The sequence below is a fragment of the Macrotis lagotis genome, chromosome 2 (genome assembly GCF_037893015.1).
Source record: "Macrotis lagotis isolate mMagLag1 chromosome 2, bilby.v1.9.chrom.fasta, whole genome shotgun sequence".
Taxonomy (NCBI): domain Eukaryota; kingdom Metazoa; phylum Chordata; class Mammalia; order Peramelemorphia; family Peramelidae; genus Macrotis; species Macrotis lagotis.
In genome coordinates this window covers 253,027,946-253,041,661 of record NC_133659.1, presented here as the reverse complement: position 1 = coordinate 253,041,661, position 13,716 = coordinate 253,027,946, and the positions used below count along the sequence as shown (strand labels likewise).

Genomic DNA, 13,716 nt, shown 5'->3' with positions numbered 1-13,716 from the left:
TGTTCTTACTTAGGCGGGTGTATTCTCTCTCTCTCTCTCTCTCTCTCTCTCTCTCTCTCTCTCACACACACACACACACACACACACACACAAACACATCTCACACATACCCCCGCAGTCCCTGAAATAGAGAAACATAACCTTGACTCCAATGCAGGAAGCGATTTGGGTAGGGTCGATGTACAGAGATCATACCAACCAGAAGCCCCAGGCTGGGGAAAACGGCTAACAATGGCTTTGAAGAGGCTTTGAGGCGAGAGACAGAGAGACTGAGAAGTCAAGAAGCCAAAGGGTCCTCAGCAGTCGCTTCCGGAGAGTTGCCGACCTCAGGACTCGGCGGAGAACTGAGAACAAAGGCTCTAAGCATTGGGAAGTGGACTTGAAACCTCAAACCTAGAAGCTCTCTGCCTGCCCATAAGTCTTTGGGTGAATTATCTGATCCAGTTCACCACTAACTTTCAGGATACCAGAATGAGTGGAGAAAAGATAGTGAGAAAGCCATCTACTTCTTTTGCCCTACCAGCTAAATCTTTCTTCTCCACCTCCCAGTCCTGCAGACTTTTAGCAAAGTATTCCAAATTTATATCTTTCCTAATGTGCCAACTAGCTTGAGAAAATGAAGTATGGTGTGACCTGCTAGGGGGAAAGTGATTCGGGTATGGTAGAGAGTACTAGAATCAGTTATCAACCTTTTGGGAAGTTATAGGGACATAAACTTTCTTGTTTTCCATATTTTTATATCAAATGGTCTTTTCTGGGCACCCCTACCCTTCACCTTTTATCCAAGGAGAGGTCTCAGTCTTCCCTGGCGCCGCCCTCTGGGAGCAACCTGAGAAGGTCACCAGCAAATCTACTAGACTTGGGGTGTTTGGTGGGGAGCCCCAGAACTTCCATAAAAATCCTACAGATTTCCCCTTATAGGAAGTCAGAAAGAAGAGAGCTGCTGTAATATTAACTTTATCAAGGAAATTTGTAAAGGATGATTTTTTTTAAAAGGAAGAAAAAAAAGAGGAAACAAGGAGAAAGGAGAAATAAACATACAAATGAGAAAGGGAAAAAATGAAAGAGAAATAGAGAAAAGAAAAATATAATGGGAAGGAAAGGGTAAAAAGTCAGTTTTCAGAAGGTACCTTGGTCTGGGTTTGGAGAAACAGCGGAATAAGAAACTTTGGGATTCATTCTTGGAAGAGGAATTTAATAAGGTTAAAGAAAACACAGACTTTCTGCCTTTTCTGCCCCGAGAATCCCAGTTCGTCTTTCTACTGAACCTCAAATTACTGCCTCCCAGCAGCCAGGGATGTTTGGAGAGACAAATTCAGGGGTTTGGGAAATAAACCATAAAATCAGAAAGCTGAGGTGATTCGTGGTCCTCAAAAAAAAAAACCTCTCTAGAACTGCTGGCTTTCTTTCTGTTTTTCTTCGAAGCTTTTGTTGTTTGGGATTTTGGTGGGGTGGGGAGAGGGAATCGAGTAAATATCGATTTTGAGATAAGAAAATAATTGGCAGAATTCGGTTTTACAGACGGGGGTGGGTGGGTGAAGGTGGTGTTCTTGTGTATACAATGAGAAACGGAGGATGTTTATCTATATACATCGGAAGAATCTTAGACCGGTGTGTGGCGATCTTTTTGATCGTTACCCTCTCCTGAGGTTTCTTTTCTCTGTTTATTTGTGTCCGCATCTTTGTTTAGCAGTTACAAACATGGATTGTAAATAGCCAGATACCTATATAAATATATATATTTGTAAATAAACATTCAAATATGTAGTAAAGCCTGCTGCTTATTTTACACCAATTAAAACACGGCAGCCAAGTACACGCGTGACTAGGTTTCATAACCAAATATATTTCGAAACCTAAATTTGTGTAAATACTCATGTTTTGAGGCCTTCAAAGACGTCTATTTTTTAAAATCAATCGGCCTGGAGTCAGCCAGCAGATTTCACGAAAGATTCTCATGACAGGCATCCTTTTCTAGGCTGAACGAAGGGAACAAAATCTTTTCTTTCAGGAGGAAGAAAATTGGGTTTTTCTTTGATCACAAATTTGGAGAAATAAAAAAATCTCAAAATCTTGATAATTTAGATTCTGGATGTTGCCTGTGCCCTTCGATCTTCCTTTCGCTGGAAGCGATTCTGGTACATACACAGGCACAAAACGTACGTGCATACAAGAGCAGGTTTGGGGGAGGAATCAAATTAAATATTTTTTAAACCATCTCTGGAATTAAAAAAAATCACTGCCCCTGAGGAAAGGTAAGTAGGGGTGTCCTTCAGTCGATTTTCTAAGTCTCCTGTCCCTATTTTTTTTTTGTCTCATCTCGAGGTCTGTTTTTAAATTGAAGACTCTTGGTCAGTTCTGGTCCAGTCTGTAAACTCTGGTTCTTTCTATTCATATGCTCAAATTTGGCCTAGACAGAGAGCCATACTCCCCACTCTTGAGCAGAGTTCTCCCTAATATAGTGGAGTCCGGTTTTAGTGAATATAGCATTGATAAGGAACTTTCTAGCAGGAGAATGGGGTCTCTATCAGGCAATTATGGCAGAGATTTAGCCGAAGGACCCAGGGCCACCCCTAGGAAGATGTCTCTTTTTGGCCCTAGAATTATGGAAAAAGGGAAGTAGCGGAATAAACTAGGAAATTGGAAAGGATTATTGTTTTGTGTGAAAGGGTCTGGGCCTATGACCAGAAGAAGCAGCTGGATCTCCTAGATGACTGAAAGATCCCCCCAAATCCTTACCCGCATCAAATGAACGGGGATCCCTGGTTTTACTGGTCTGACAGGGATAGAAAGTGAATTAGCAAAAAAGATAAAAATAGAGAACAAATTTTTGAAAAGAAAAAAGTGGAGGGATCTGTAACATAATAAAATTCCTCCCCTCCACCAATATTTATTCATACCAAACTTTTGAAATTCCAGAAAGGGATTTGTTCCACCTTCGACTGCCTGATCAGGCTGGCAGGAGCCATGAGAAGGGAGCGGAACAATTTGGAGTGTATGATTGGAAGCTCCCATTCCTCCAGTTCTGAGGCCTAGGGCTTAGGTCGAGAGCCCTCAGGCAGGGAGGACACGGCCGACGCTTTCTGGGTGTCTTTGAACGCCAGGGACCGGACAATAGGATGGAATCTGTCTTTGCTCATGGCCTAGAGAAAGCAAGAGACAGTGAAGAGAGGGCGGAGGCTCAGGGAAGATCTTGAATTTTCCCCAATTCTGGAACCCTAAAAAGACAATGCCTCTAGCCGCACTACCCCTCTCCCCCCACCCGCTTTAAAATTAGCTCCTTTCCTATTCCAGGGGCACTCTGGGATCCGTGCTCCTCACCCAGTTCCCCCTACCAATGTTTGTAACCCCCCTTCCCCATAAGTTATTAAAGTCCTCCCTGCTCACTGTCTCGGCTTTAATAGAGAGACGCATTCGCTTTTATCCTGCGTAATTAGAGGCGAACATTTGTCCCACCGGGGGTCCCACTTAAGCTGATGAATTTGATTTCTTCTTTCATTAATGGACCGTGTTTATCATACTTCTAATTATTTCAACTTTAAACACTATTTGTTCTGGTGAGGAAGTGGGAGGCAAAGGCAGAGTCTCCACCTCCTTGAATGGTGGTATTATTATTCTTAATAACCCTGAAGATTCTTATTAGTGTATATTCCCCCCCTCAAGCTTTTAGGTGAAGGAAGGAGTGGGGGGGTAGATATTTTTATGGGGGGCAGGGAGGGGGGAGATAGAATTGAAGGGCGGGAACTTTACTCCTTCTGCTTTCTCCGTTTAAATCCCAGGTTGGGTCTGGATGGAGGTTTTGTTTGGCTTTGAGGGGGAATCTGGATTTTCTCTCCAGCCCCTCCGTCCCCCACCCCTCAGTCTCTTTTCCAAGTGAGCCTTGGGTCCAAGGGGTCGCTGACTCAGCACAGCCACATAGTTCAGGGCCCCAGGGATGTAGTGGCGGAGAGGGCTCAGTTTCCCTCCAGCTCGGAGGTCCAGGGAAACGCCTAGAGAACCGCCAAGACCCAGACAAACTCATATGGATAGAAGGACTGGGGAGTTGGGATGGAGGGGGTAAGGCACAAATTCCTAGACGAGTTTGGGGGCCGTGGATGATAAAGACAGGGGAGAAGGCCCGGAAGGAAGGAAAATAAAAGCTCAGCCAAAGAGGGGGAGGGAGAGCCCCCCAAAGCCATATAATTCTCAATTGCTTTGGTCTTTAATTTCATCGCCCTATAAATGAGGAAATATCAGTTCCCATACTAAATTTTTATCCTCGGCTGATAAATATGACGGGGGGAATTTTCGTTGGGTCCTCGTAAAAGCGAACGGTTTCGATCAAACTGGTGGGAAAGGACTATGCAGATAATACAAACAGACTGGCCGTAAAGCGTCGGGTCGCTTTCGAAGAGGGGAGGGGGTGGGGAAGGCTTGGGATGGGGGGACAAATGGTTCTTTCCTTGAAGCCGGCTGAGGCTCTTCTGCTGCCTAAAGCCTTTAACCTTGTCCAAGAAAACGACGCTACATGGCTCGGCTGGCCACAGAGCTATTTCCCCGGCCAAGCAAGCCCAGAGACGCCTGCCGAAAACTCTTGGCCCTAAATATTTCCAAACCAATTCCACCTCTGGGAATTGGGGGGGGGGGGGGCTGAATCACCCTCCTCCTGTCCTCTGGGTCAGAGGCTTCTGCCGCAGAGCGATCCAAATCTTGGTTCTTTCTGACCTGGAGGAGGGAAAAATTCAATTTACTCTCGAAACCTCCGTAACCCCTCACGTTTCTTTAGTTGGCCTCAGGATTTGGCACTACTGTTGCTGACTAGGGCCGGGCTGCCTTTCTCCAGAGGCACCCCGGATTGCTCCTTCAAAACCCAGCGGATGGTAGTCAGTCTACTTATTTTCTTTTGCCTTAGACCAGCGGGTTCGGGACAGGAATGAACCTTTGGGCCAGAGGGAGCCCAGGAAAAGGATCAGATAGCCAGGGAAAAAAATGTGAGGCTACCGGAGATGACCAGTTCTTCGGTCGTCTGGGGGGGGGGGGTGGAGAAGAGAGAGAGAAAATATAATTGCTTTGTGAGAAAAGCAATCGGGAAATAGGAAAATAATTACTTCCAACCTGTATCGTTCCTGTTTCTCTCCTCCATTTATTACAAACTACCCATTTTCCCCTCTACCTATCCCCTTAAAAATCTTCCTCGTCCTCCCTTCAATTCGTACACTAGGCTATCCTGGGCTAGGTTCTGTTTCTTCTACTTGTCTCTTGGGTTTCTGCCTTCAGCCCCTGGTTCCTCATGAACCGAACTATTTTCCTGATTTTTCCCATTCTTTCTCTTTTCAGGTATATATCTCCACATTCTGGGAAGGGGGTAGGGAGAACAAATTCACTTATCACATAGAGTTCGGTTTCCCCGAACCCAGATATAAGGCGAGCCTCCTAGAGAATGACATTTACAAACCCTTAGGGATAGGATAGAGAAGTGGGGGAAATAAGGCAATTATCTTGGGAGAGGGGGGAGGGATTTCAAACAGAAGTGGTGGGAAGAGGAAGAAAATACTTTCTTTTTCTGGGGGAGCCTGATAAGTTACTATCAGAAACTCTTTTGGGAAGAGCCACCAAGTTACCGTGACTCTCTTTCCACTCCAAAATGGAATTTCTTTCTACCAACAAACCCCAGCAAGAACCTGACCCTCAACTATTGTCCTTGACAATCACTTACTCTAGCCCGTCCCAATCTCAAATTATCACTTGGAGAGATCTAGAAGAGAAAAGGAGGGAAGGAGAAAAGTTTAGTTCAATTTGAAGTCCCTCTTGGATCCTCCCCACCTCCTCAGGGTCACCCATGGTTCAAAGTTCCTTAAACACCCTTCCCCCCCGCCCAAAACACAGACATTTAGAGAAAGAATGAGTTGGGGAGCAGAGAAAAGGAAGGTGAGGAAAGAAATGAGTACCTGAAGCACATCTTGACCTTTTAATTTGAATTTGACTTTGTTTTTATTTCCAGTTGTCTTTCTCTTTTTCCCTCACTCACTTTCCTCCCCCTCTTCCCAGCAAATGCACTTTACTATTAGTAAATAAATCCTACTCTCCCCTCTACCCCAAACTCCTTCAACCCTATCTCCTTCACCTTCCCCCTCCCTCACCCCCCCTTCCCCGCCCCTGCCCGTTGGTCCACCAGTTCTCAGGTCTCTTTCCTTTGTTCAACGTGAAGGTCTCTGACGTCCTTACCCAGCGTCGACTGCTAGGTGGCGCTGTTACTCCACGATGCGCGCTCTCTCTGCCTACAACTTGACCCCGCTGACGTCACGGCTGTCTGAATCGTCAAGGCCATTTTCAAATCCCATTGGTCTAGCGGTCACATGGTGAGGACCGGGTGCTCGGATAATTATGGAGCTGATATTTTCTCCGAGGCCCTCCCCCCCTTTCCCTCCCTCGTCGCTCCCTTCACTCCCCTTCCACCCCCACCCCCGGATGGGGGAAAAAAAAAAGATGTCAGCTCCTCGGCTGTAGTATTGCTCCTTAAAAACCCCTCTCTCTGAAAATGACATGCCCTCGCCATGTAACTCCTAACTCGTATTTGGAGCCCCTGGCTGCGTCTTGCAGAGCGGAGACCTATACGTCCAACCCAGGGATGTACATGCAATCCGGGAGTGACTTCAACTGTGGGGTGATGAGGAACTGTGGGATTGTGCCCTCTCTCTCCAAGAGAGACGAGGGCGGCAGCCCCAGCCTCTCTCTCAACACCTATCCGTCTTACCTTTCGCAGCTGGACTCGTGGTGCGATCCCAAAACCGCGTACCGTATAGAACAACCTGTTGGCAGACAGCTGTCGTCCTGCTCCTACCCAACTAGTGTCAAGGAGGAGAATGTGTGTTGTATGTATAGCGCCGAGAAAAGGGCAAAAAGTGGTCCTGAGACAGCCCTCTACCCCAACCCCTTGCCCGAGTCCTGCCTCGGGGAGCACGAAGTCCCTGTCCCCAGTTACTACAGAGCCAGCCAGAGCTACCCCACCCTGGAGAAACCGCCCCACTGCTCTGGGGCGACCGAGTTCGAGGCGAGTTTCGAACCCCGGGCTAGCCTCCATCCCCGAGGTGAACATCTGGAATCTCCTCAGCTTGGGGGAAAAGTGAGTTTCCCGGAGACTCCTAAGTCGGACAGCCAGACCCCGAGTCCCAACGAAATCAAAACGGAGAAGAGCCTGGTGGGACCCAAAACCAGCCCTTCGGAAAGCGAGAAGGAGTTGAGTAAGACTACAGACACCAGTACCGATAATTCGGATAACGAGGCGAAAGGTAAGCCCGGGCTAGAGGGAAAGGGGTCCCGGCTGGGACCGGTGGGAACTTGGTCTTAGTAACCTTGGGGGGGAGGGGGAGAGCGAGAGATGAGAAGTGGATCAGAAACTCTGGGACAGGAGGCGGTTTCTTGCGCCCCCCGAAATTAATAATAACACCACCAATATTAATAACACTAGATTGGACTCTGTGGTTTCTTGTTATTATTAATATCGGATAGGACATTGCGGAACCGGAACGGGCTAGGCTGGAAGGCGCAGGGTTGGGCGTCTGCCCGCAGAATGGTTGGGGGTGGGGTACTCCTTGCAACTGGGGGCTTTCTGTTAGCTTTCCAGTGTTTGCGTTTCCGCCTCTTCGGAGCTGCAGATTTGGAGGCTTATTAGTTTTACTTATTTATTTAATTTTTACCTAAGGTTAGAGGCTTGAAGATAGCTTAAAATGGCGATCTGCAGGCAGTGAGCCGCCCGGCAGAGCGCTTAGGGAAGGAAATGAGAATTCATTTGGTTGCGTCCTCCCGGTGGAAAGTTGTTTCTGTGGTTGTTTTCGTTAGAATATTTTGTGCATATTTCTGACTGGGTTTTGTTCTGGTTTTCTGGGCTGCGAGGCTACAGGGAGAGAGGAGCTACTAGGGGCTGAAGGTGCTCTCAGAGCCTCTTTCCTGGATGCTTCAGTCCAGTTACTGCTGGGATTTGGAACTGAGAATTGAGCTTGGTCATCTTTTGCTTTGGGGTTTGAAAATTTCTTTTTCTTTCTCATTCCTTTTTTTTTAAATTTGAATTTTCACTTCTAGGGTAAATTGCAAGTGAGGGCTTGAGAGCTATGTGGGCGTGTGGTTTGTCGAGAGCGGTTTACTCTCGGTCCATGGTGAATGTGGCTTTGACTGGATATGATTGTGATTTTGGTTGGAGGGACAGAAGCTTCCTTCCGCTGAAGCGCAGGGTTCAAGATTCAGTTGTGCTGAAGGAATCCGGAGCTCTATGAGAATGATCCTTCTCTGGCTCCCTAGAAAGGATTCGGAGGAAATGGAGCTGGAAAGAAAGGGGAGGGGGGCAGAGGAGTGGGGGAAATGAATTTCTCAGAAAAGTTGGAGAGAAATGCATTAGAATAGTACAACAGGGAGGAATAAACCCGCTCCCCACGCCGCTGGTGAGCTCAAGGCTGTATATAAGAGATGCTCTTTTGGGTATAAAAGCTGATGAAATATTGAGTGCCCAGGAGCCATGGTGGTTATGTTGCTTTGTATATGAATGAAAGCTATACAAGTATGTCTGGAGACACACACACACACACACACAAACACAAACACATAGACACACAAACTCACACTTACGCTTTTAAGAAGGTGGGTAAGAGACTTTCAACCTTCCCGCCCAGCTCTGCAAAGGCATTAGAAAATCACCTTGGTAAATTGGCCTTTACAAAGCCCAGCCCTCCAGGGCGACAAAGTCTATCCCTTATCGCCAAAGGGAAAGAGACCTTGTGAAAGATATGTGTCTGTTTGCATTATTTACGAATATACATATACATACATATATATATGTTTGGGGAGTCGATGTAATATTTGTATGCATGTTAAATACAGTTCACACTATATTTAAATACACACATGCACACCGGACGTGCTGGAAGATGTACTTTGTTAGGAACTACATCGCAATCACAATGCAAAGTCAAGGTTAACAAAAACAAAACAACAAAAAAACCCAAAAACTAATACCCCCAAAACCACTCTCCTTTCCTGCTTCTTCACCCACCCTAAAGATTTCCCTCTCCTTTTTAGTTCATAAATGTGGGGATATATCTCACATAACCAGTAATTTTTTCATATATAGTCATCTATATCCTAGCTTCCTCCACCTGAGCTGTATTAGAGGTTAGAGAAGACCATTCTTTTGTTTTAATCATCACCCCCCTCCAAGAAAAGAAATCCCTCCAATATAGAAATTAAAATAGACAGGATGTTGGTTGGGCTTGTTGGCCCTCTTTTTCATAAAAACAGGTCGAGCTGGCGAAGAACAGGCGGTAGACGATTCTTGGTATTCGACTCCTTCCCCTGGATACTGAAATTTGTATTCCTTTTCCTTATGCCTAGTCCTTCTACACAATTTTTTTTAAACAATGGCAGAGCTGATATGAGCTTTACTTGGTGCAATGGGGGGGGGCCCAGGAGATGCAACTTAGGGAAGCCGATACCTTAGCAATATGCACCCTTTCAGAAAACTACTCCTGAATTTACCATTAGCCAAGCTTTTCCACAACCAAATCTCTAAATCTCTCTCCCCTTTTTTTGTTAGACAATATGTTAAGGAAAGAGATTTGTGTGCATCTGTGTGTACATACCTTTATATTTTATTATATATACACATTCTTGCAAAAGAGAATAATTTGGGGGTTTGGATGGTGAGGAAGCCCAGCAAATTCAGATATAGTGGGCTGGTGATGTCTTGTTTTGCTAAGATGCATATGGTTAAGGTATAGGGTTCTCTAAGCTATAGGTCTCCTTCACTGAATCAAATAAAACTCATATAAATTATAGAGCCCTTCTATGGAGTCACATATATATATATATATGCATTTTATCTAATCTAAATACACAACATGCACAATGTATTTTGAAATATATCATACATACTCATATACATTTTATCTAATCGAAGTCCATAATATATGCATGTATGTAATTTAATGTATTCACGTTGTATGCACACTAATGTTATTTGTGTTTATGTGTTTAAATATTTTATATATAAATATTTGTATTGTATAAGCAGATACACATTTATATATTATACACACATGTGTATGCACACATTTTTATATATGTGTCTTTTGTGTATAGGTATTCTGTATGTGTTTATATGTGTGTGTATGTATATATTTTCTGGGATCATAAAGTTGAGTTTGTTTCTTGGTCAAATCTTTCTCTTCCCCCACCCTTAGCTCCTCTTCGTCAAGGAAGTTTCCTAAGTGGATGGCTCTTGGATGCCTATGTGATAATATGGGATTCAACAGTCTCCATTCCCTCTTTCTCCACCTTTGTAAGAGGAGCTGGAGAGGAGTTAAAGTATTGTTGGAGAAAGTCAGGGTCCTATCTAAGGCTGCTCCTAAGGGACGGAGGGTAAAGGGAGGGAAATAGAGAATTGGTGGAGGAAAGTTATCTGGAGGTGATCAACCCGAAAGGACTCGAGCAAGTACTCTTGTTAGAGTTCGAAAAGGCCAGTGGAGGCCAAAGACTCATTGCAGTAATCTCTTGGGTTGGGGCAAACCAGACTTCCTCAGCTCAAACAAGGACAGAATTTTTCTTAGTGATTTTTCCCTAGGTGAAATAGAGCCAAGGGACAGTTTGACGGCTAGGGGTGACCCATAGGTACCAGTCTTAGAAGAATACTTAGAGGAATCTAGATCTTTTGGGTTCTTCTAGTTTACAGGGATTTGATGCCCTAAAATGATGAGAACCAATTAATCCACTGGAAACTCGAAATCGGCCCCTTCCCCCTGCCCTCTCCCGAAAAAGGACTAAGCTCTAAGGATACAATTCAGTCCTAAAGTCAGAGCCATGGACACCTTATCTCTGGGAGGGGGAGGGGGGTGGGGAGCAGCTCCTCTCCCCTCTTAGTTCCTATTCCCCACCGCAGTCCATGTAAATCTACAGTGAGCTGCGATGTTTTAAGTCTTAGTGGGATACTTATATCAATAATGTTATTTTTAACAGAGGATATAAAGGCAGAAAACACGACAGGAAATTGGCTGACAGCAAAGAGCGGAAGGAAGAAGAGGTGCCCCTATACTAAACACCAGACGTTGGAACTGGAGAAAGAGTTTCTGTTCAATATGTATTTGACCCGAGAGCGCCGCCTGGAGATTAGCAAGACGATTAACCTTACAGACAGACAAGTCAAAATCTGGTTTCAAAATCGCAGAATGAAACTCAAGAAAATGAACCGAGAGAATCGAATTCGCGAACTGACCTCCAATTTTAATTTCACCTGAGCGCGCAGGCTCCCCGCCCCCTCCCGCCCCCTCTCTGTCCCCGCCCCCTCCTCCCCCTTTGTGCGGGCTGAGTTTTTTCCCCGAGTATAAATGCACTGTGTATGCAAAAAAGGAAAAAAAAAGATCTCAGACTCTCTCCTTCGGAGGGACTTCTTGTTGGTGCAGCGAAGAAGCCTCAGTATAAGCAAGAGAAGATCTATATATCTATATCTATACTTATGACTATATATGTGTGTGTGCATACACTCATTCAGCATCCTTATAATCCATGTAGAGTTAAGGTTAAATCCATCCAGATCGTTCAAAGAGAGAAAAGCCAACAAAAAAAAAAATTTAAGGTATCCCCAGCAGCACGATAAGAATCGCTCCTTCCTCTGAATTGTATATTTAGGGTAATAGACGTTTGGAAAGTTTGGCTAGTGTTGTGTGTTTGCTGTAGCCACCCAGCGCTTCCGACGCCCCCCCCATTCCTACCCCACCCCATGAGTATAGCTCTAAGTCAAGCTGAGAAATCTGCTCCGTGTCTTGTACTTGTATAGATTTGTCCCCCACCTCCCCCTAGCCCCCAGTCCGACACCCCCACCTCAGTCCCCACCCTGAGAAATGACATCTCAGAGAGTCCCTCCAGAGGAACAGTTTTGAAGAAAAAGAAAGGGCATAGACAGAATGACTGTCCCTTCCCCCCCCCCCCCCAAGACTGAACAAGTCCAGCTCTGGTCGTCGTGTTATTTAAAGATAATCTGTATGTTGTATCTTTTGCATGTAGCTTCCTTAATGGAGAAAAAAATCCTAATAAATTTCCAGAATCTTACTCCTCAAATGGGTATATTTTTTAAAAGTGATTTTCAGCTCCATTTTCCTCCTCCAGGGAGCTTGTGTGTGTGTGTGTGTGAGTGTGTTTGTGTTTTGTGTGTTAGACTCATCTTTTAAAGGCTTTCTAGAACGTCTCTTGGCGGGTTTAATATAAGTGAGAGGCCATAACGCTGATTTAAATATTATCCAGGTGACCACAATAAGTCAAGGTCATAAAACAGTAATGTCAGGACGGTCTTGGTACGCGCGAGAGGTGGATTTTATGATCTGCAAATATAATGTGGTGCCGCAGTAAAAGATGCATTTAAAGGTGACTGGAGGAGGGAAAGAGAGGCAGAGACGAAGCTGCAATCTTGAGAGGCAGACGGATCTGCTTGCCTGGGGTGTTGGGGCTGGGAGCCGTTCCCCAGTGCTCCTAGTGGGGGGAGAACCCGAAGAGGCTCCCCCCCTCGCACTCCCCCACTAAGGAGAGGAATAAACTTAACCGCCTGAGGGGGGGCAAGGAACCCACCCCCCCACTCGCCTCCCTCCACCTCGACACCACTGGCAGAAGGCACCAAGGTAAGAGAAGAGATTTCTTTCTCTCCTTTTCGAAGCTGAGTGGGGGACTCGCCGAGCTCCCCAGGTGAAGGAGCAAGGTGGGAAGGGAAGAGGCTAAGGTGTCTGGATTGAGCCGGGTAAGGGCGCCAGCGGGGGACTTTTCTATCCGCTTCTACCAGCGAAAGGGAAATACGGTGAGCAGCTCAGTTTCCACCTTTCCTCCTCTCGTCGGAACAACAGTGGATTGGGGTGTGAAGAAGGCAAAGACTGGACCTCTATGGGAGCAGATTGTTCGGGTTTACCGAGGGCAAAGAGGGGTTTCCTCTGTTTTGCTATTCTCTGCCTAGGTGTTGCTGGGTCTGATCGCCTGTTGGGGATGGACTGAAGGAGTAGGGCATGTGGCAATGGGGTTTACGATTTAGTGTTTGGGTGTCTTTTGGTCGACTTGGTGTTTCCTGACGTTTTATCTCTTTCCCTCTGTCCTCACTCCCGTGGCTACTGTGGTTTGGAAACCGAGTGGCTAGCGGGTTGGAGCGGCCCTGGCGCTTTGGTCTTCAGTCCAGGCGCCTGCAGTTGAACAGCAAAATGAGGGCAAAGCAGTGTGTGTGCGCCCTGAAGGGAAAAAATAGGAGAAAGAAGGAAGGGAAGAGTGGATGGGGGGAAGGGATGTGATTAGGCAGACAGACTGATAGAATATCAGACAAACAGAAGATCAGACAGGCAGACAGACAGCTAGAGAGGACAACTCTAGGAATAGGGCTCTGTTGATGAAGGGAAGACAACTGTCCACCTCTCCTCGTAGATGGCTAGAGACAGAGTAATCTCTTCACTGCAGTGGGGGGGGGGGAGCGCCTGGGGGGGGAGAAAGGAAGGTATCTTCTTCCCATTTTTCTTTGGGTGATTCTCTTATATCACAAGTGTTATAACAGGATTCTTGGGCACCCCTCAAGCTAATCTTTCTTCTCCACAAAAGGATAAGTAAGGATAGGGAGATTATGGGGAGTGGAAAGGGGGGACGGGGGGCGAATTTCTTCCTTTTTTCCCCCTTCCCTTCTTCTCCTCCGGAGAGCCGAGTCTCCCGCCCTACTCGCTCAGCTGATCTGTG

The 13,716-nt window shown here is 46.0% G+C and overlaps 1 protein-coding gene across 1 annotated transcript; it reads left to right on the top strand.

Moving 5' to 3' along the window:
- Positions 1–6,348: 6,348 nt before the first annotated feature.
- On the top strand, positions 6,349–12,069 carry HOXC10 (homeobox C10). The gene is made up of 2 exons (XM_074225754.1): positions 6,349–7,268; positions 10,981–12,069. The coding sequence occupies exons 1-2, from the start codon at positions 6,518–6,520 to the stop codon at positions 11,256–11,258; spliced, it is 1,029 nt and encodes a 342-aa protein (XP_074081855.1). The 5' UTR covers positions 6,349–6,517; the 3' UTR covers positions 11,259–12,069.
- The last annotated feature ends 1,647 nt before the right edge of the window (positions 12,070–13,716 follow it).

Bases quoted from the DNA above. Each gene is read 5' to 3' on its own strand.
- HOXC10 (XM_074225754.1), top strand. From the start codon at position 6,518: ATGACATGCCCTCGCCATGTAACTCCTAACTCGTATTTGGAGCCCCTG. The intron at 7,269-10,980 runs GTAAGCCCGGGC...TATTTTTAACAG, and splicing joins TTCGGATAACGAGGCGAAAG to AGGATATAAAGGCAGAAAAC.